The sequence below is a fragment of the Caloenas nicobarica genome, chromosome 27, assembly GCF_036013445.1.
Source record: "Caloenas nicobarica isolate bCalNic1 chromosome 27, bCalNic1.hap1, whole genome shotgun sequence".
NCBI lineage: Eukaryota > Metazoa > Chordata > Aves > Columbiformes > Columbidae > Caloenas > Caloenas nicobarica.
In genome coordinates, this window is record NC_088271.1 from 429,177 (window position 1) to 451,558 (window position 22,382).

The window sequence follows — 22,382 nt, forward strand, 5'->3', positions numbered from 1 at the left end:
TGCCATAGCCTTCAGACATTATGACTTGACATGTCACCGCCTGTCACGCTCTGCTATATTGCTCTTGGGTTCGTTCTCTTGGCAGCATCTGCGACACTGAGAGAAAATCATGCCTTTAAGATGCCAACACAGTCATCTTGTGCTGATAAAACTGTAAATAATTTTTTTATGATGATGATGAACTCTCCGAGAGGCTGGAATAAAGGGTGCCACGGAGAGGTAAAGCGCTTTGCAGGCATTAAAACCTCCCTCTTCCAAAGCACCGCCAGGAGTTGGCAGCCTCGGCTTCTTCATCACAGAAGCTGCATGATAAAGAATGGCTGGAGGAAGTTCTGGCTTGTAAGCGGAGACTAAAGACTCAGCTCCCGCCTGCCACACACTTTCTTGGTGACCCCGAACAAGCCCCTAGGGATTTATATTCGGAGTGGAAGGGGAGAGGACAGCAGAGACAGAAATAAACAGTTCCTAAATGTAAAGGCCACATATAACACACACCAGGGTGGGAAAGAACCAGAGACGGATGTAAACACAAGACACACAAGTTACCTTTAGTGCAAATAAGTCGCTTTCCAAGCTGTGACCTATCAATATGGTGTCTGCACTGAACATGTTCAGTAGGACGGCCTGGACATCCCGCAGGGTGATGCTAGTGTTCTCCAGGTCTTCTTCTGTCACACCTGAGAACCTGCAGAGCAAGAGCAGAAAGGAAGGCTTCCTTCACTGACCCAACACCGCAAGACCCAAAGCATCTCATCTATTAGGAAGTGGTGGTCAGTGGAATTCACAAGCACTCCCAACCATTCCCCCCAAATTCCTGATTCTGAGCACAAACCTCTGACACAAGACTGTTCTTACCTGGTGTTGTAGTCCACCACCTTGGTGTCAGGTTTGACAAAGGTGTCGTATACCACTTTCAGGTCTGAGTTGATCACAGTTACTCTTGTCAGCTCCAGTCCTTGCTTAGTGTAGCACTGCAAGGAACAGAGCAAACATGAAAGTCAAGAACACGCCGACCACAGCACGGGATTGACAGAGCCGTTCACCAAATGGCTGCAGCTCCCACAATGCAGCATGGCCAGGCAGCAAACACTGCTCAGTATCGGCCAGGTGGCTGCAGCTTTTCAAGGGTGTGTGTAGTCTCCAAATGAAGCACACATTGCCAAAACTAATTAATAAGAGCTAAGGGCTGGAGAACAGGAGGCTGAGGGGAGGCCTTCTGATCTCTGAACTGCCTGAAAGGAGCTTGGAGCCGGGGGGGGTCGGGCTCTGCTCCCCAGGAACAAGCGCCAGGACCAGAGGAAACGGCCTCAAGTTGCGCCAGGGGAGGTTGAGGTTGGATCTGGGGAACAATTTCTTCCCCAAAGGGCTGTGGGGCATTGGAACAGGCTGCCCAGGGCAGTGCTGGAGTCACCATCCCTGGAGGGGTTGGACAGACGGAGGTGAGGTTCTCAAGACATGGGGCAGTGCCAGGGTGGGGGAACAGCTGCACTTGATGATCTTGAGGGGCTTTTCCAACCAAAATGATTCTATGATTCTAATTTAAATGTGTAAGACCAATATGATTTTGAGTCCACAGCAGAAAGGAAAGATGATGGTGGGGAAACAGCTTTTCTTCAGGCACTTGTATCACACCCTTAGTTTTCCTCAAAAAGCTTTTTTTGGCTTGTGCATTGCCCCGTCATTAGGGACCCACCATTTCACAGTCTAGCGCGTAGATTCCAGGGTAGCCATCAGTCGTAGGCAGCTTTTCAAAAGTCTTCACAAAGCCATCCAGGCTCTCCTTTCGCCCATCATGGACGTGTTGCTTAAAGGAAAAAAAAAAAAAGAGACAATTGTTGATGGTAAGATCAAAAATCCAATAAGTCTACATCAACAGAACCTCCTACCTAAACAAAAATAATTTTATCATTTCTAAAGTTTAATGAGGAACAAGTTTTGCCTATCAGACAGTCTGAGAAGTTCACTGTAATAGCAAACATAGCCATGTGCAACCCCAATTCCAAAGCCAGATCAGGGCTTGTGGCATCACATTGACAGCTCACACAGGAGCAACGCATCACAAAACCACGGACGAGCAGCTTCCAACTTGTGATTTGGAGTAGAATTACTCAGACAGGGTCACATTGAGGTCTCACACTGATCCAACTCCAGCTGCTGGTTTCTGGTTTACCTTCTAACAGAGATATGCCCGGGTGCAGGATTCTAATCCCAGACATGCCTGTTTGAGCATTAGCAGCAGGTGTATCACAGCCCACAGATTACACAAGAAACAGGTGTAATGAAGCACCAGAAAATGCCAATGTCTGCATACTAATAAAAGCCAATGTACTCCAAAACCAGACAGTTCGCAGACAAACACGAGCTACTGCCTACTAGGCAATAAATGGAGAATATTTCCAACCAATCTCCATTATCCCCAAAAAGATCCAGTGCAAAAAAGATCCCGGAGGTAGCAGGAAAACTCAGGGAGTGATTTCATGAGTGGCTTAAGCCAATGCAAGACTAGAACGGACTCTCTCACTCTCCTCCGCAGCCACAGATCCCACCCGACTCAGGCAGCCCAGGGATTCTTTGCAGGGGAGTTCTCAGCGGGATGATCGCCCTGATCCCGCCACCCACAGGACTGGGGAGACAGCGACACGTAATTGAGGGCAAGGCAGAGGCTGAAACTGCCCTTTTGCCCACTAACACGGTTTTAGGTCAGATTAAACTGCTGCACCACACTCAGAGGTGATGCTTTCTCTCCCTTATTCCCCAGTGGTTTTTTGGTTTGGGTTTTTTTTTTGTTTCAGTTTTGTCTGTCTGGGTTTTTTTGTTTCAGTTCTGTCTGTCCCTAAATCTCAACGTATTTGTGCACAATGGTAGCAGCCCGTGTACAGCCTCCTTCATCGTGCTCCTCATACATCTTGCCCTACAAAGAATCAAACCGTACTTATTCATCTTGGAATAGAAAGGCTTAAGAGATGAGGAACTGAGGCACTGGTAAAGCTGAAACCTGTAGGCAGAGGGGCAACCAAAGCAAGGATTTGCATATTTTCCTGCACAGGTTATTACTGTAGGTGCAGCCAGAGAACAGAGAATTGCATCATCTGAAGTTGAACGAGGCAGCTGGGCCAACACAGAGTCCAGTCTCTCCCTGTACCCAAAGCCAGGACGGCTCAAAAGCTACATGGTTCATCACTTCCCAGGAGCAAGAGGCCACACTTGTCCATTCCAGGTCCATGAATCTGATTGTTTTGCTAAATAAATGGGTAGAGCAAATTACCAGGCCAACAGACAGTAAATTACTATTTCTCTCCCTTGCAGTTTGATCCCTTCCCTCCCTCTGCAATGCAATATAACTGAGCAGTTATGAAAAAAAACAAAAAGAAATTAGGTGTTTCTCTACACCAGTTGATGCTCTGCAACTGTCCAATTCTTCCTCGCTGAGGGGAGGGCAGAAAAGTTGCTTCTGTTTTTCAGGCCAGAGAAAGGAGACTCGGTTCTCACAAAGAACAGCAGGTCCAGGCTCCTGCGCTCCCGGGACAAGTGCAGCTCCATCCTGCCATCTCCTGCCACGCTGTCTCACTGCACACAGGCACATCTCCAGTGGGTTTGGAAGGAAAAGACACAGACGTGCTTTTCTAACGGGTTTCTCACTACATTTGCTGGTTTCAGCGCCCTCCTTCAAAGCTGAAAGATCCTGTGCTCCCCAGTAGCCCAAACATCACAATATCTTATTGCCTGAGCAAGCTGTGGGCTCCAGCCTTAAACCCACCACAGGATGCTGTGAAACTCCCATATTTGGGTGAGAAAACTGACAAATCCCCAACACAGTGATCTGCGGCAGCACGACAACTAGGGAGCAGATGCGAAAGGATGGCTGAGCCCCGGAGCGCTGCTGACATGCTCCATTGGGTAAGAGGCTATTAGAGAGATGCTGTTTCTTAAAAGACTGTGAGGTTTTATGGTCCACAACAGCCAGGCAAAAAACATGCAGAGAAGTCGTGTGTTTATAGCCCCATCAATTTCTCCCGACTTCCCCGCTGGATGTTTTTTGGAACACTGACTAAAGAAAGATCCTAATTCCACATGGAAAAGAATTAAGAGAAGCAGCAGCCTGCCTGATCCCATCCATGCTTCAGACTCTGCAGGACAGATTTTAGGGTGCCCATACAGACCATTTTGCCCCAGAATTCACTTCCTAGCTCTGGCTTTGGCCGGAACAAGAAGGGCACACACCTCTCAAGAACCTACAGTCACCCTTGCTGGCCCTGCATCGCCTGGGGGGGCTTCCAAGAGCAGGACAAGAAGATGCCTTAGAATAAAAATGTCCCTTCCGCTGGACACAACCCTTTTAGATCCCCTCTCGCTTGGTTCAGTTCTATCAAAGGGCCAAAACTGCATTCCTGAGCAGGATTTTAATTCTGTTTTCTAGTGCTGGGAACCCTTCCAGCCCTGCTCCTCAAGCGAAGCAATATTTATGAGTTACAACAGGTTCCTCCCCTTAATACAACAAAGGGCATGCAGTAAACAGAAAACTAAGAAAAGATTTGGCCTACAGCAGAAAGTTACCTTAGCATAGGCATCTGGGAAAGGAAAAAAAATGGGAAAAAGGTTTTGGCACACTGTTGTCAAGGCCCTGAGACCGCTCCTTTGAAGGAAATGCCTTTTTTCTCACTTCCTCAATGTTTCCCTAAAGAAATAAGTTTCTGAGCTTTTGCTGGGCAGCTTAATCCACTGGCATTTGCTTAAAACAAACGAAACCACCTCACTCCAGACAGATGAATCTCCTCTTTCCTGTCAAACACCGAATGTTCCTACCTTTGCACAGCGAAAGTTATTTAAGAAGCACTTGTTTCCCCTCAGTAAGGCAGGCCACCATTCTTCTAGAAGCTTAAGCAATGATTACACAGCCATCATGTCTGTAAGCAAAGGACAAACGTCATTGCGAATAAAAAGGTGTTGCTCAATCACTTACTTTAGCAACCTGGCAGCCTGGTGAACCCACAGCTCCTGAGCAGCAGCTGTAATGAGTTTCCCATCCACCTGGCACTGAAAGAGCAAGAGAGAAAGAGTCAAAGAGAAGAATCCTGTCAACAAGAGACAAAGTTTAGCTCTCGCATGCAGAGATAGCCTAGATGAGCACAGCAACAATTATGCATCAAACAAAGGTGAACAATAAGTATGGATTCGCACGCAGCGACCTAAAGAATTTAAGCCTCTGTTACTCAGCCAGACAAACTCCAGAAGCCACCTGGGTGATGGAAAACCAGAGCAGAGCTCAAACCAGGTTAGTGTCTTGCTGCAAATGAATTCAACCAAGACCAGTAAACTCCCCTGGGCAGTGACAGACATCTAGTGCCCCCAAGTCAGCCTCCTAAAAAGACTGATTTCTTCCAAAGGCACAGGACGGGGGTTTGTTTTGTTTTGGTTTCCTTTTTTTAAACACAGATGAACAGTCTCTGTTCCAGCCCCAGTGTCACACTTTGCCCAGCAGCAATTTGCAGGGCTATTTCAGCAGCAGCAGGGCCACCCAGTGACAAAACTGGGAACTGTCACAGCCTGTGAGCATGACCAGCCCCAAAACCCACAAAACACTCCACAGCAACTCAAACCCGAGGCAGACTCTGTGTTTGGAGCTGGAGCACAGCTAGCATGTGAGGAGATACATCAATATATACCTCTCTGTTTGCGCAGCCGTCCCCAGTGATGGACACACTCCTCCTTGCGAATGCAGCTTCCAGAGGTTGAGACCATGTACTCAGTGCCACAGCGACAGCAAACCCTGCAGGAGGCTTGAACAGAGAAGAGAAGCAAGAGACAGGTCACTTGAAACCCTTCCCCTGCCAAACTTGGCCAAAGAACAAGTAAATCAGAATCACTCAAGCCCCAAACACCGGTGAAACACCTTTCCTGTTAAAAGGGATTCCAAGTGTTGTTTCAAACTCCCATAAAGATGCAGCAATCCCTCTGAAAATGCAGTCCGGTAGCATTTGCCCTTCAAACACTTCTCAGAGGCAAACACAGAATCATAGAATCATTTCAGTTGGAAAAGCCCCTCAGGATCACCGAGTCCAACCGTTCCCCCAGCCCTGGCACTGCCCCGTGTCCTGAGAACCTCATGTCCGTCTGTCCAACCCCTCCAGGGATGGTGACTCCAGCACTGCCCTGGGCAGCCTGTTCCAATGCCCGACAGCCCTTTGCGGAAGAAATAGTTCCCCAGATCCAATCTCAACCTCCCCTGGTGCAACCTCAGCCTCTCCACTGGTTTTAGTGCAAAACATCAGCTCCACCACAGTTCACATCAACATTTGCTGCATTGTTGCTCCATCCACATCAAATTATGTCGTACTCTAACACAGTTATTTTAAGAAACAGGATAAATAAGTCATTCCTTGCACACCAGAGCTAATGAAGCCTGGTTTCCAGGGGATCTGTGCCTTGTCACTTCTAAATGACATTCGAGTTCTTCCTGGGCACAGTTTTTCTGTAAGGATTCTCCAGCATCTGAACAGGGGAACGCTTACGGTACAGCCACAGTCAGGGAGCTGCCTGTCACGCTCCTGATATCTGTGCAATTCCCTGAGTTCTACTGTGCACATTTAAGTTGCTGGCACATTCCCAGCTCTGTGTTACACCAGTCTAGACCATTTTTGTCCCCTGACCATGGTCACAGCATTAACAGACTAGCAATAGCTTTAGTTAAATAAAAACAAATTGAAAGAACCTGCAACATCTGCAGGAAACTGCAGAAACAGAGCAACAAACATGATCTCAGAATCATATATAGGAGCTGGCTGGTCAACTGGAGAAAAAGGCTCTGACAAATCCAGTATTTGACAGTGTTAATGCAAGAGAGCTTTTCCAGGCTGCTTCAGCAAGCACAGGACAAATGTAGACACAAGGTGTTAACATGGATGAGCACTTAACACACTTCAGCAAGGTCTCTCTAAAGAGACACTCAGAGGAGTGTGGCATATCCTAGTGTGTGTTTGATCCCTGCTGCACCACGGTCTGCTCTGATCAGCGCTTGGGAAACACAAATCCTGCTACAGGAGTTCAAAATTCAGACAGAAGAGGACCCCATGCTGTCCTGAGGAAACCTGGGGATCATTTTGTCCAGCTGCAAGAAGGGCTTTTGGGAACTACTTGGCCCAGGGCTGTCTAGATCGAGCAAAAAACTGCGATCCAAACCCATCGCAAAACCAACCTGGCCCAATGTCGGTCTGTATCACACCATAAGAGCAGTTTATATGCAGAGACCAAAAAATCCTTTCCCTGGAAGAGGGGAGTGTCATTAGACACTGAACAGGAGCCTCGCTCCAACCATCCTCCTTGCAGCAGCAGCCAGCAGCCTCCAGTACAACAAAGTTGGAGTCAAAACCCGCACAGCAAGTGGAAACCCAAAGTTTCTCAATAAAACACATTACTTTCTCACAGGGGGCGGCCTAAGGAAGCTTGTCCAGCAGCCAACCTGACCAATTCATTTTCCTTGTCAGCAGTTAGAAACCTCATTCAGCCTCGCAGCCCCACGTGCCACAAACTATAAGCCTTGTGTCAAAAATAACATTTTTGTGACAAGCAAGCTGAAGAAAAATCATCCTCTCGAAAGGCAACAGCTTTCTGCAGCCACGCTGCTCTCCCTCGCGACCGGCTGGCCCGCAAAGACAGAGGTGACAGCCAAGGAGACCCATCGCAACAGGAGAAAACGGCTCCACGCTGCAACCAAGAATCTCTTTATGCAAAAAGACCATCTGCAAGCAGGACAGGCATCTCCGGCTGTAATGTATCTAGCAAACCTTGCAGAAGGAAGGAGCCAGCAGAGCTTACAGTCAATCGTTTTCTTCTCCTCTGCAGTGAAGAGGACGGCGCGGCCGGGTTTCTCCGGGTGAGGCATTGGGTAACCATTTTCCTTCAGCTGCTCCTCAGTCATAAGATATTCCTTGAGTCGTCGGTACAAGGCAGCTCCTGCACGCAAAGACAGTGCTGAAGCCAGATCACTTAAGTAGGGCTGTTTATTTTATTGTTTTTTGCTTTATCAAGCCTCCTGGCAGGGACCCCCACTATTTTAAACTTGCTTCCACTGCCTTTGTTCTGGATCAACAGAGAAATAGGTGCCAGGGCAGTATTTCTTGGTGCACGAGGTGATTTTTAACCTCTTAGACAACCTGCATTAAGTCTGGAAAACAGCTGAAACAGAATTCCTCCAAAGGGGCCACCTGCAGGCCTTTTTGTTAGCAACCTGAGACTTCTCCCATTTTAATGTCTTAAATGCTAATGATATTTTTTAATGCAGCCCAAAGAAGACCCCTCAAAGGCCACCCACAGCTAGCTAAAAAATTCATTATCGGAGCCTTTCTTCCTGCTGCTGATTTCAGGCTGCTCGTTTCATTTCACAGAATAATTATAACTTCTTGCACTCTGCCCAATATCTCTTCTTTCGCTGCTCCGTTAAACCCTTCCAATATTGCTGTGTACCCTTTGATGTTGCTTAGCTGAGCTATCCAGGCCCTTTTAAGGTTTCGCCATGTCAATTCATTCTGCTCTGCGGCCTCCCCATCTCTCCTCTGATCTCCTCAACAATTTGCCTACATCTCTTGGCAATCAAAACACCCATAACCGATTTGAGCCAACATGAATAACGCTTGTGGCACAATCCGTTGGCTACGATATGACCTTCCTATGACATCTGTAAATGTGAAAATGAGCCCTGCGGAGCAGATGGAGATATCTGTAAGTTTGACTTTTAATCTGACAGACACATTGTGAAGTACCGCTGCAGGGCAGGAAAGTTAAATTCGGACAGAAATAAAAGCCCAAAAATCGGTAATACCCAAAACACGAGAGGCAGCTCAGAACAGTTACTGATGCTACATCAAAGCCACGCGGATTACGCCAGTGAACTCACGGCCCAAAGTGGGGAAAGTCAGGAAGGTGCTGATCAGAGAACTGTCCACTGAGCGAGTCTGCAGCTGCGCAATAACTCCTGACACTGCCCCGCAGATAAATCGCAGCACTTCACACATCAGCGAGATCCTGCTCTTCTAGTCACGGTGTTCCACCTCCAGCTGTTTTACAGGTTACAGCCTCGCAGGAGCGGGGTCTTACCTGTTAAATCCTCGGCTCTCAAGCTCCCCGAGCGGTTTAGAGTAAAGCTTGTCTTAGCAGCAAGCTTCCCTCCCAGCACGGCTTCATGGGACACTACTTTCTTGTTACTTGTCTCTGCAGCGAGAAGAGCAAAACAGGACAGACATCAGGTAAGATGTGAGTAATTAATTTCACTCCTAGAGTTTGGGCCACTACACATTGGCAAAAGGAGGACTCCACTTGTCCTCTTGAATTCTTGCTCAGCTCCAAAAATTGGCACATGTAAGGTGGTGGCCCAGCATTTTCCTTCCAGTTTTCTGTTTACAACTTTTTTTTTTTTTTAAGGGCAGAAAGGACATTTTTACAGCTCCTCTGGAAACTCTGGTAGCTCTACCTGCTCCCTCTTGCAGCAGCTTGACCCAGTTGTGTGCTGCCTGGTGGGATCACCCACCTACAAGGAGCAGCTTTGGTTTGAGGTCGCTGCAGCCCAGACTCCCACACTGAATCTTTCAACTTTTCGAAAGCAGCTTCAGAACTCTAGAATACACTCAGCACATCAGCTAATGGCAGATAGGTGCTTTTTACTAATCATTAACTGGCAGTCCTCTCCTAAAGGCCAGCCTCCCAAGTTCAGCTGCTCTGACTAATGGCTGTGAAGGTAATGAAGACAGAGGGGAGAAAAGGGAAGAGACTGGGGGAAAAAAAATTCACAAGAACAGCACAAATTGATTGTTTAATGTACCCTCTCGAGAGCCAATAATGAAATGTCTTAACCCTCTTCGTTTCTCTCTTGAAGCTTAATGTGTGTAACAGATTTCTGCGGTGATGGACGAGTCTATCACTTTGAAGGCAGCATGTGAAAGTTACTCCATTAGCGGGGCTTTTCATTTTAAAGAACTTGTGCTAAAAAAAAAAAAAATCCATGTGGCATTATCTCCATTTAGGTTGAGTGAGCCAACAAAGCATTGCAGGACTTGCCTCTTGAAGGCCCATTAAAGCTTGCCAGGCTATAAAAAGCTAACTGGAGTTGTTTGCCTTTCAGCACAATGCTTCTGAGAAATGGGTCTGTCTTTTCAACAAGTCCCTCTCTCTGTGGCTTCTAATCCAAGCAGAGCTCCGGTTATTAAACCACAAATGTGGTACGTACTGTTCGTACTGGACGGGGAATTGGGCACTAGGCTTCGGAGCTTCTTTAAGGTGTTCACTGCCACGTTCAGGTAGATGTTGCGACTGGTGCTACGTTCATAAGCCACCTTCTCTTCTGATAGAGCCTGCAAACAATGCAATTCATTACTGCATACTCTCTTTCCACTACTGCTTTTGGAGAAAAGAAACGTTTGGCTCTTAAAATACAGAATCCAAGTGTGACAGAAAAAAAAAAAAAAAAATTGCCTGTCAAAGAATCGAGTAATAAAGTGGAACATGGCACAAATATATACTGGTTCTTGGGCCTGCTTAGGTAAGAGAAAAAATTATATTTTAAACAAAGTGCTGGAAGAAGCATTTTTATGTGAAACCTTCCCTGACAGATTAGCAACACGGTTCTGGAATCGCCTGGGAAAGGCTGTTTTCCCCACTTTAGTGGCAGCGCGAGATCTTAACTGGCCCGAAAAGGAAGTTGGGCAAACGGTCACTCCTTGTATGCAATAGGAACATTGTCCCTAGGGAGCTCCGAGGGTGAAATCTCACAAAAGAAATCCTTATGGCATCTGGTTTGGTTACAAAACACACCACGCAATGCCCATATTTACCCAACTAACATCAACGGCCAAAGCTTTCCAATAAAACGCATTATTTTCTCAACTTGGCTTCAGGAAATCCCACTATAATACTCCCTGCTGCTCGAAGGCTCCTTAAAAGCCTCGCAGTGCCCCAGCAGCAAGTTTTACCAGTTATATCTATCTCAAACACTTACCTCTGCTGAACACTTCAGATTCCAGGAGGTATTTGCTGCTGTACCAGAGCAAAAGGCCCTTTTGTCCAGCTTCACCATAAGTCTCTCTTCTGGGGTTATTAAAAAGATTGTGCATGCTTTCCGAATGCAGGGAAAGATGGAATTTCCTACTGGAAATTCCCTCATTACACTTTCTGTTGTATGGTCTGGAATTATTTAATTTCAGTCTCCTCTACAGAATTCTACGTGGATAGGGGAGTTCTCTGGGTTTGCTACAATTTTAGAAGGTCTCAGCCACATTATTTTCTGACTTTATTCACAAGAAGCAAGCATCAGTACAGACCTTGTCAAACGCTTCCTGGGAGGAGGAGCAGAATTTCAGGCACTCATCGATGAAGAGATTGAGATATCTTTGACGAATGTTTGTTGGGACTTTAGCACCAAATTCTGTGGGAATAACAGGCCTCTGTAAGCTGGTGCTCTAGAGATGAGACAGAGAGAGAGAACGAGGCTATTCAGGGTTTAAAGATGTTGCTTTGAGACTCTCACATTTCCTACAACAATAGTGGCATGACTTCCCTTCTGAAAATATGCCCAAAGCTAAACGTAGAGCGCATCATTTTTGGTACTAAAAACGCCACTTGAAGCTTTCGTGCCATCTTCAGTATTTGAACTGCTTCAAAAAACAACCAGGCAAATCATCCAGCAGCCAAGGACTCCAGTGGCATTAGTCACAACACCACATTTACACCTACAGCATTCCAGACCACGAAAACCATGACACCTGCTTTAAGAGATTCAAAATGAGGATGGTACCGAGCATCACACTTCGAATTGGAGACATGAAGACATGGCACCAGGTATGTGCATGACAGACAGTCCTGTGAAGAGAGAACGGGAGGTCCGGACCTGCCAGGCTGCTAAATCATCACATTTTCTGGGGGATTCCTGTAACCTCACTGCGCTGGGGTTTTTCTTCCTTTTGTAATGCTGATTATGATGCTCCTGAAACGATTTCCCCCTTAAATCGAACGACATGTTCTTTATGCACAAAAGCTGCATGTTGGACCAAGTTACGACCTACTACTGTAGTCCATTTAACAACAGTTTATCCACCAAATGATATAATTTGCCTCTTTTTCAGAGAGGAAACTATATGTTCAACATTAAAGCGCCCTATTGTTTTGTCAGTCTTTCTCCATCCCACCCAAGAGATATCCATAAACCAAACCATTGACTGCAAACTATAATAAAAACATCTCTACGGAAGATATGAGCACGTTTAAAAGGGAAAAATTGGTCCTGTTGCAATGGGAAGAGTGTTCACGTTCCTCAAGAGACTTTGACGCTCTGTTCAAGGGGACTTGGTCCTTTTCATTAAATATTTTATCCTTTCAGTTGATTCTTTTATTTTTAATCAGCTTCAAGTTATACGTTACTACAGTGGCTTTTTGGGTGGGGAAGGAAGAAAATGACTTTTTGCTCCTACAGAAATAATCAGAGTATGTTACGACGTTATCTTGACACAAGATATCATCAATAAAGATATCTTTAATCAAGTCCTGGCACTAACCACATTCCTTGCCATCCAGCAAACAGCTTCTTATGCCATCCACACAGATGAGGAACTGTATTCTGAATTGTCTTAGCGAGTAACACGTTCCCCAGTGCTCACGGGAGAGGCAGGACAGCTTTGCTGAGGAACTTGGAGCAAAAGTACCCAAAGGCAGGGCAGGTATCCCAGGAAAAAAGTGTTCTCCCCAGATATTAACAGCAGCATGAAGTCTAAATGATCACATTTTAACTATATAGGTGACTGTGGGACATAATTCATAACCACCTTCCTCAGTACAGCCCACAAAACCCAGGAAGGGCATTAATCCAGCCCTGTCCCCAACATAAACAGCTACATCCCGAGTCAGAGCACAACAGAAGACTCAAATTGAAGACGAATGATCAATATTCAAACAGATCAGAGCAGCCCTTAAGTATTTCTACCTTTTTAAGCTCCTACCCCTCAAGTGTTTCATTTTTTTATACAATGCTATTGAGGAAAACCACAGGAAGAAACAAACACATTTAATCAACCTAATCAAAACACTGCTCTTCGGAGAGGGCGAAGTTTGGAGCAGCACAATGAAGCACACCAGCCTCAACAGGGAACAACCGGAAAGATTTCAAATCTCTTACCTGCAAGGAGGGGACATGCGCTATCCTTTTGGGCACGATGGTGCTGGTGGTTTTTGAAGCCATCCCAGCTAAGGTGCAAGCCTTCAGAGAAAGCGTGGGTGCTTCGGAGTCATTGGAAGGCGTGACACTCCTGCCAGCGACAGTCGTCTTAGTACTCATGAGGCCTGCAAGAAATAGAAAACATATTTAGGCAGAAATCATACCAGTGGGCTTCAAGTTGCCAGAGTGAACTTACTATAAAAGGCCCATGCTGCAAGTTGTGGGGTGTTTTTCAAATGGAAGCCTCCAAAGGGATACAAATTGGGTGATTTTACCACCTTCCAGGCCAGGATGGAGGAACCTTCTGCCAGGAAACGTGCCTCATTGCTGTTTGTTTTGGGGTAACTGAGTCAGCAGAGTTTAAAGAGGTAACGCCGTCAGCTACAAGGCACTAACTGGCCATCACGTCAGCTCTGAGTCCTTCCAACTACGTAAGGATAACAACGAGCATTAATTAGTACTTCCCTCCTGTTTGTGCCACCTCTGAAGGCTCGAACGGAAGAGCGAACGAGGAGCAAACACATTCCAAGGAAGAAACGGAAAAAGAACTGGCTGAAGAGAGGGAGGTGAGACAGGGGAACAGGGCTGCACATCTAATCTCTTGCTTTTCAGAACAAGATGGAATTTCTCAGGGAAAAGACCTTCCACTGGTCACTATCAGCAAAGATTCGAGTCATGGCCAGTGCTACATGTCTCCTGATAGTTCCACATCTGCTCAGGAGATATTTAAACAGAAGACAGCGTCTTTTAACAGGTGGGAGGACAGGACAGCGACCACAACTAACGCCGCTGGCTTACTTTGTTTGGCTGCCGCGGAAAGGGCAACATTTGGCACGTGAGCAATCCTCTTCTTTTCTCCTGGCAAAGAAAGAGAGGCCTTTTGAACGGCCACAGCCAGCTGTGCCGCCTGCTGCTGCGCCAGCTGGATCCGCTGGTAACAGACCTCCTGGGCGGTGGGGGGACGGTACGGCCGGATCACAGGCTTGCTCGGGACCTCTGCCTGCAGAGAGAGAAGAAGGTTCAGAGCCAACATGCTCACCTGCTCAATTGCCACCCTCTGGGTTCCATTCACCAAAAAAATGTCTCTTTTCCTTACCCCCTCTGTTAGCAAATACAGGTTTTTGAGAGCAGATCCCAACTGGCTTCCAGAGCAAAATATTTGAAAAACAAGACATTAATGATTCATCTTCAGGTAAGGCCTCCCAGCACTGTGGTGTGTTCCTGAATTGGTGGGTGGTATTTGAGCTGCTTGTTTAATGGCACGAAGTTCCCCATTGCTGTTCCTAACCCACTTCTGGACCATGTCAACACTCTCAGCTCTACAGCCTTGCACTGGAAAATGAATCGAGCTTCACACTGTCTCCTGCACGCTTCTTTATTTTATATCGCAATGAAAAAGTGACCAACTACTCTCCATTTCCCTTTGCCACACCACGCTGAGTTTCACAGCTGTCTCCCATGCTGAAGAACCAGTGCCATCTACGCTCCCATTACAGCTGCCTTGTTTCAGGTCTCTAGTTCCTCTAATGACTTAAAAGTCTCACATATATGTATTTATGGGATTAGAGCATTACAAAAACCGAACTCTGAATTTTAAACAGGCTCTGCCTGCCTCTGGAGGCATTTCACTGCTTCAGCCGTTACCGGCACAAACAAGTTACACAGGCATTTTCTTTGATGTCCAAATTTAGGTTGCAGGGAAGGTGCCAGAAATTATGTCAGCAAAGGGAGAAGTTTTCTAGCAACAGAAGTACAAGAGAAGCAGCCGCACAAACTTCTCCACGCTACTTAATAACCTTTGAAATCCAAGAAACAGGCCTTCCCTCCTGAAGGCTCTTCAGAGAAGGGTGCGCTCGCACAGCCCAGGTGTAACGTGGCATTTCTGAGGCTGCAAACTGGGGACAAACCTGCACCTCCTGCATTCTTGGGCTCTGATGCTGCCACCAGCTTACTGGATACCAAACTGAGTGCAGTCAGACATTAAATGATAATTACAGACTTCCGAGTGGGAGAGAACACTCATTTTCTGCCTCACCTTCAATTCCTTTGGGCCACCATTTCCCCCGACAACTAAACTCAAGCTCAGCTCCTCCTCTTCTGCTTGCTCAGTCCTCGAGCTATAAATCACAAGCAAGACTGAGCAAATATTCGACTTGGATGGATACGGCAAAGCCCAACTCTGCGCAGAAAAGCAGTTCAGGTCTTAGGGCGCCTCCCGAACAGCCTTGGCAGCAGCGCCGAGCTGGGATATCGCAGGGAACACACGTCCTGGCGTGTGCCCAGCGCAGCAGCTCGGCTCCGTTTGCCCGTGCGACGGCTGCGCTGGGGCTCCCACCTCTGCAAAGTGTTTTGGGATAAGCTGTCACATTAAGAAAATGTATTGAAAGATTTGAACATGTCTAAAAGGCACCTCTTTACGATAAATATTTGAGCTAATGAATTTCCAACCCATTTCCTTCAGTCTCTTATCTCTTCACTTTGGAAGAAAGGGCCCTTATCGAAACACATAAACTGGCTGAAGATATGTAGTTAAATAAAACACATTGTATTGACCTCGGGGCTTCGAATTATTAAAAGCAAAGAAACCTCTCCTAGGCAGACAGGAAAGAAAGAACAATTAATTTGGACTACCCAGCTCAAATCAGCGTGTAAGTCTCCACTCCTATCCTGCTGGAACATAAAACTGACTAATCTGTGTGCAGCACCTGGAGGGAAACACATTAAACCCTCAGAGAAACATGAATTAAAACCCCAGTGAGAAAGGAAAAAAAAAAAAAAAAATCAGAACATCTTCCTTGCCTTTTTTTTTATTATTATTCTCCTCTGTATTTAAAGTATTTTCAAAATTGTAAAAGAAGAGCATCAAACAAGATACTGTTGATATCTTGGCTGATCCAGAACAGATATAAGGTAATGGTTTTAAACATCTGACAAAATTCCTACATCTATCTGTTAGGTCCACAAGACAAAGGAAAGTACTATCAGACACAGATTGACCTTGTGTCCAGCTAATTTTTATCTAAGTGATTGAATGAAGCTATACTGTAAAAAACCAAACATTTCAGTCTATCCAAATGAGTTCCAAGGTGCAAAATCCATTTACTCAACAGCTTACCCTTGGTTGTATGAAAGTTTATTAGAGTTTTGCTGCCATTTTTAACAGATGCCTAACCACGTTTGTCAGAAACCAGAAAGGGGAGGAAAGAAATCTGACAGAGGGATCCCAGCACAAAGAACTCATACGCTATTGCCCCAACCTGGGGCTGCATCATTTTCCAGTGTCGTAACAGGACAGAAAATCCTCACTTTAAAGAATCTAAATTCTAAAAGCTGCACTTACATTTCCTTGTTTGACAAGATGAGAGATCCTTCTTTTTTGGCCCGGAAACAAGGTAGTTAAATTATCTTCTGTCTTTTCTTCTTTTCCTTCTTCTTTGGATTGCTGGAAAACAAAAGAACAAGCTTCTAAAACTGAATAAACTTGAAGATGCCTCTCAATGAGGGGATCTGAAAAGCCGCCTTCTGGGTTAACAGAAAGTCCTTGGAGGTGGCAGGTGAGAACAACACGTGGGCAGCTGCTGAACCGCTAAACCAAACATTGTTTTCAACCCAAAAGCCACCAACACAGCCAACAAAGAGCAGAATCGCAGCTCCCACCCACACAGACTGGAACACCCTTCTGCCAGGCGCTCGCACCCCTCACCCTGCATGGCATTCTGAAAATCCAGGGGGTTTGGGGCTTTATTTTTGGTAAGAACTTGGGAGCTGATTCATTTCTGCCCCTGTAAAACATGCTGCAAGAGCCGGTCCTGAAAACCTGCTCAACACCAAACCACAGTCCCCACACTCCACGTTTAGGGAAATGTTTCTCTGCAGATTTATCCACAGCCACATCTGCAGAGGTGACAAATCCCCAGGTGACACTTTTGTATGGCCAGAAACCCAGGGGTAAGTAACAGCACCTCCCCAGCAAAAGCCACTTCTAAGCTAACACCTCAGACTTGCTGACGGAGGGAGAAACCACTTTAAAATCATCTTCGAATTTGACTTGGCTGTTCATTTACACAAAACACACTTCACAAGCTTATTTTTCAAAACTCGAGCTGCTTTCCAGTCAATCGTACTTTCAGTTTCCCAACATAGCCCTTGGCAAAGCTCTGAGCAGAGACGAGCCTGACAAGCTCTCAGAAATTCAGTGACAGAGCTGAAGGCTGGATTTGGGGATAAGCTCAGACTCTGCTTAGGCTGAGCTTATGTTCATCCCCACAAGGGCATAGTGGATGAGCACTTCACACTGAATCACTTTGCTCTCTAGGAACTCGGTAAGTCTGTTAATTCAGTTATATCCTTAATAAACTCCCTCACAAAGCAATCCTTCCCAGTGGAAAAGTACCGCGCTGCCCACACGTACCTTCCCTCTGGACTAGACCAAGACCAAACCGCACAGGCTCCATCTACATAATTATTCCATAAATGAAAAAAAAATTCCCCCACGCCCAATCCCATATGTCAGAAACGCAGCGGGGAAGCAGGCATCTACTTACAAACAACCGTCTCGCAAAGACAGACCCCTCTGCTGCGATACTTGTTCCTCCCTTTCCAAAACGGGGGAAAATCAACATTTTAGTGCAGGGATATAAGGTGAAGCTCGACAGCTCGACATTGCCGTTCTGTGCCCGAATTAACTGTTTGGCAGCCCCTGGTTCAGCGCCTTCTGAATTTAGTCCGGTTTGAATCATCCCGTATTTGGAAAGCTCTAAATGGATTAGTATTTCCCACTGTAGATTGTGTGCTCTTATACTACTTTAACCTAAACCAGGCAATTTGAAGAAACAAAGCCCAAAATAAAGTGCTCATTCCTAGCCAGGAATTACACTAAGCACTGAAGAAAGCACGTTGAATTTTAAACAAGCAAAATCAAGTAAAGCTTAATAGTTCAGAAGAAAATCATTACACACAACTGCTTTAATACAGTTTCTTCTACCAAAGCATTTTATACGAGTGTAAAAAAGGTCTTGACTTGTCGGCCACATGGACTTCTCTCCGAACAGATCAGGGACATTATTGCAACAGAGAGTTCAGCAAAAAGCTTTAACAGTCCAGCTTTTCGTTACAAAAGATCCCGGCTCACTCTGTGCTCCCCGTACAGATGGTCACGAATGGAAGAATTTTGTTTGCAGCCGCTTTGCCCACCCAACAAACCAGCGCCTGAAAACCAGCCCCGATTCCCTGATGTCATTTTTTAGAACAAAAATAACCATACCAGGAGAAATTGGCTTTGCACCACGTAGTCGCATGGGTCAGATCAATAATCCCAAAGGGAATCTTGGTGTGTTTGATGAGGTCTAAACTGGAACGTACTGGAAGCTGTGATGGAGTCCCAGTATCTCCGTTATCTTTTGGGCACAGGATGGCTGCAGCTAAAGCCACTCAGTAATTCCTCGGACAGCCACGCTCAGCCTTTGGCATCCCCTGTCACCTGATTTTGTCACCTCGCCCCACGCAGCCTCCCGGGTAACAGGTAACGCAGCAAAATCACCCCAGGCAGAAAACCTGGGTGTGCTGGGGTGGACAGCAAGTCAAACAATCTGTCGCGCACAGGCAGAGGGTTTGCTCTTGCTGCCCAGTCGAACGCAGATATCAGAAGACGAAGGGTGAGTTTTGTCTGCTCCAGCCTCCCTGCCTCCCAGGCTCAATGCCAGCAGCTGCTTTTTAGCCTTTTACACTTGCTCCATTGTTTCAATCTTGGAAAACAAGGGTCTTGCATCCTCTGGGGACCACCTCACAGTCACTGGCAGAAGCCTTTTTTATGTAAATGCTGGTTTTTTAACTCCTTATTCTGAAACCCCTTGCACTCTTAGAAGAAACTTTACTCTCCATTTCTTATTTGCACCACCTACAAGATATCCAGAGATCATCATAAAATATCTGCAGTATGCATTTAAGATAGGAAACAGTAATTTGAGGAGTCTCCAAAGTGTCCAGTGCCAACTACATCAACTTACTTGCACCAGCATCCTTCCAACATCTGGAGTCTCCCTCTGTACCTCAACACCACTGAACTAAACCCGAATCCTTTCACATGTAAACGTGTGAGAACCAACCGACCAACCCAAACCAGCGTTACCTGTTTTCCCAGCCTTCCCTTGTCTTCAGTTTTCACATCTGTAGATTCATTAAAAATCCTGAGACACTCTTCCATTGGATCTGACTCCAAGTCCAAGTCTTTCTCAAGGAGGGAATAATCAATGTCATCGGATGTTGAGGAAGACGCCGATGACTTTGACAACTTAGAGTGTTTCGCTTTCTTTGTCCCTTCATTTTCACTCTCAGAGTTCGAACCACAATCATCACCATCCGAGTCCGAGCTCACGTCAGGTAACGTGGACAGCAAAGGCCGGACTTTGTCATCATCGTCCCCGCTCTCATCGCCAAACAGGTCAACATGACTCAAACTCCGCTGCTTCCGACCCTTCTTTGAATCGCCTTTGTCTGTAGAACTGACCTTTTCTTTCTTTCGCTCCAGTGCTGGAGTCTTGGTCCCTTTCTCTTTGTGTTTATGGCCAGAGGTTTCCTTACCATTTTTCAAGTCAGCTGCCTTCAGTTTGGAGTCTTTCCTGCTGCTCCCCAGCTTCTCCGAACTCGAGCCTTTGCTGACACCCTCACTCTTGCTTTTCCCTGAACTACTGCTGGCGGACTTGGATTTTTCTTTCTTAAGCCCATCTACCTTTTCTGACTTTTGTTTTTCAGGTTTCTTTACATTCCCATCGGTTTTCCCTTTGACACTTTTATCCTTACAGTTTTTATCTTCATTCTTGTTTTTTATTTTTTCTTCTTTCTTAAGCACTTTGTCTTTTTCTGTATTTTTACTTTTCTCCTTCTTACCAACCTCACTGAGGCCAGGTGTTTTAACAATATCTGATTTCTTCCTTTTTGTTTTGTCTTCTTTGTTTTTATTTTCAATTTCCTGGTCGTTCTTACCAGAACACAATTTTGCTGCTTTTGCATTCTTGTCTGATAAGTTTTTGGCAAGATTCTTCTGTGAACTCAGAAGGTCCTCCATGCCATGTGGCACTGCCGCTCCTTTGCTATCCGGGGAAACAAAATCATCCATTCTGGTGCTCCGCTCTTTGCTGGATAACCCATCACTTGATTCACTTTCAGAACCAGCTTTGGATTGTGAACTAACAGAAGCTGGCTTATATTCTGCATCGGCCTCATCTTCAGAGGAAGAGAACCTGGCGCACACGTCATAGTCATCGGGTTCTTCACAGAGCTTCTTACGCGACGGAGAATAAGATTCCTCATAACTGGACACCCTACCCCTTTTAGACGACTTTGGCTCCTTTGTCGTGGCTTTGCTCAAAAGCCTGGCTGAGTAATTTGACAGTGGATCATATTCCAAGTCTGTAGAAGGCTTAGAGTCATCAATCACATATTTATTGTTAGTAACAGTGCTACTGTATTTTTTATTCTGTGCTACAGCCTTGGGAACATATTCCAGTGAGCTACCTTTAGATCGGGAACTATCCAAAGTGTATTTACTTGACCGGCTGGCAGCAGCGAGAGGAGTAGGGTTATAGTCCGAGTTATTATTAAAGTTATAGCTACCTGGATTATATTCTAAGGAGGTAAATGAATCATTTTGTGTCCCGGCAGCTGACACAGGCGTATTTGAAATGAGTGAGGAGGCCTCTGAAGCACTGAACTCCTTTGTCGTTTCTAGCAGCTCCTCGTACTTTTTCTGCTCTCTCTCCACTTCGTTTTTAACAGCCTCGATGGCCTTGTTGACCAGCTCCAGTTCCAGAATACCGGGGGTCACATCTGTAATGTCAGACAGGGCGTCATCCTCAGGCGAGGGCCTCGGAAGCTCTGGATTGTAGGGATCATAGCCCCGCTCTGGAAAAGAGAAGGAAAAAATAACTTACTGACAGCAACTCAGTTAACATTTTCTTTGGAGAAAAAAATTTAAAAGGTATTTTTAAGGTCTGCTCTCATCAAAACCCAATACTGAAAAACAATATCAAAAGCTGTGCCCTTGTACCACAGAACAGATGTTTGATACTGCTATTCCAGATGAACTGTTTGTTCTTTGCTAGAAGGACAGCAGTAAAACTGGCCTTCCAACACGAATATGTAGAAGCACAAAACTGCAAGCAGACAGATAAAAGCAAGGAAGAAAAAAATTACAAACTCTCGGGTCTAACAGGGATACGAGAATTTCTTATAACAGCCAGAAATGAACAGTGTTTACAGGAGTCATTTCTACCATTCTCACAAGACTGAGGTTTTCTGGGGATCTATTTTTTTTTCCAGAAGATCCATGAATCCCCAGCTGTCTTCGGTAATAAGAAAAGAGCTTGTCTAGCAGCTGGCAGCACTAACCTCCAAGCAAGCAGAATAATAGAAACCACATTAAAAAAAAGGCACTGGTTTCATAAAACACTTTTTAACCCCCTTGGGTTTGCAAAGTTTTTTTTTTTTTCCAAAGCAATTAGCTCCTGATTGCGCAGGGACCCCGTGCGACCGCACATGATGTCACTGTCTTCCAAAGGACACTCAGAGCTGTGCTCAGGACCAGAAATGCGGGGAAAAAGGAACAAGGTGATATATTTCTATAACTAGCTCCCTCTCCACCCATTGCAAAGTGCTTTACAACCGAGACGCAAAGAGGCCAGGATATATAAACAGATTAACAAAATAATGAGGTTCAAATATTAGCCTAACAACTGATGAAGAGCAGAGCTCTCCATCCCCACCACCTCGTTTCTCACCACTTTGCAAAACATCGATTTTCTAGTGGCACAGAAGAGCAGAGCAGGGAAGTCTGGAGAAGTCAGTTATTACCCTCTGACTTGAGATGGAGACCTAAAATTCAGCACAAGCATTATTAGGGGAACAGCTCAAACTCTGGTAGTTTGTGCAGAGATAAGTATTAGGTGGCCTGTTAACAAACAAGAGGTGAGAACACAAAGTCTGGGTCTAAAGACTTACCTAAAAAAGAAAAAATGCACAAAAGACATCTTGTCCATGCAGAAAATCAAACTATTTTAAATGTATCAAGATATAGAGAAAGGAAAAGGCAACCCAAGCACAGACCCGGTGTCTGATTCTTTGCTGTTCGTCTACAGTATAAAACTAATTTGCATATTTTCTTTCAATGGAATGAGCAGATGCAAAAATACATTAT

The 22,382-nt window shown here is 45.6% G+C and overlaps 1 protein-coding gene across 2 annotated transcripts in view; it reads right to left on the bottom strand.

The window, feature by feature from the left end:
* REXO1 (RNA exonuclease 1 homolog) overlaps positions 1-22,382 on the bottom strand; it is a 37,635-nt gene that overhangs the window by 4,672 nt on the left and 10,581 nt on the right. The window contains exons 2-14 of one of the 2 annotated variants that reach the window (XM_065652759.1): positions 19,320-21,091; positions 16,533-16,634; positions 13,991-14,192; positions 13,154-13,317; positions 11,307-11,444; positions 10,217-10,340; positions 9,091-9,204; positions 7,813-7,950; positions 5,664-5,777; positions 4,961-5,034; positions 1,694-1,804; positions 856-971; positions 547-685 (exon numbers count right to left, since the gene is read on the bottom strand). In XM_065652759.1, the coding sequence (XP_065508831.1) occupies positions 547-685; positions 856-971; positions 1,694-1,804; positions 4,961-5,034; positions 5,664-5,777; positions 7,813-7,950; positions 9,091-9,204; positions 10,217-10,340; positions 11,307-11,444; positions 13,154-13,317; positions 13,991-14,192; positions 16,533-16,634; positions 19,320-21,091 (3,308 nt within the window). Of the gene's footprint in view, positions 1-546; positions 686-855; positions 972-1,693; positions 1,805-4,845; positions 4,905-4,960; positions 5,035-5,663; positions 5,778-7,812; positions 7,951-9,090; positions 9,205-10,216; positions 10,341-11,306; positions 11,445-13,153; positions 13,318-13,990; positions 14,193-16,532; positions 16,635-19,319; positions 21,092-22,382 lie in introns of those variants that run through there. The other variant, XM_065652760.1, reaches the window with a different exon arrangement.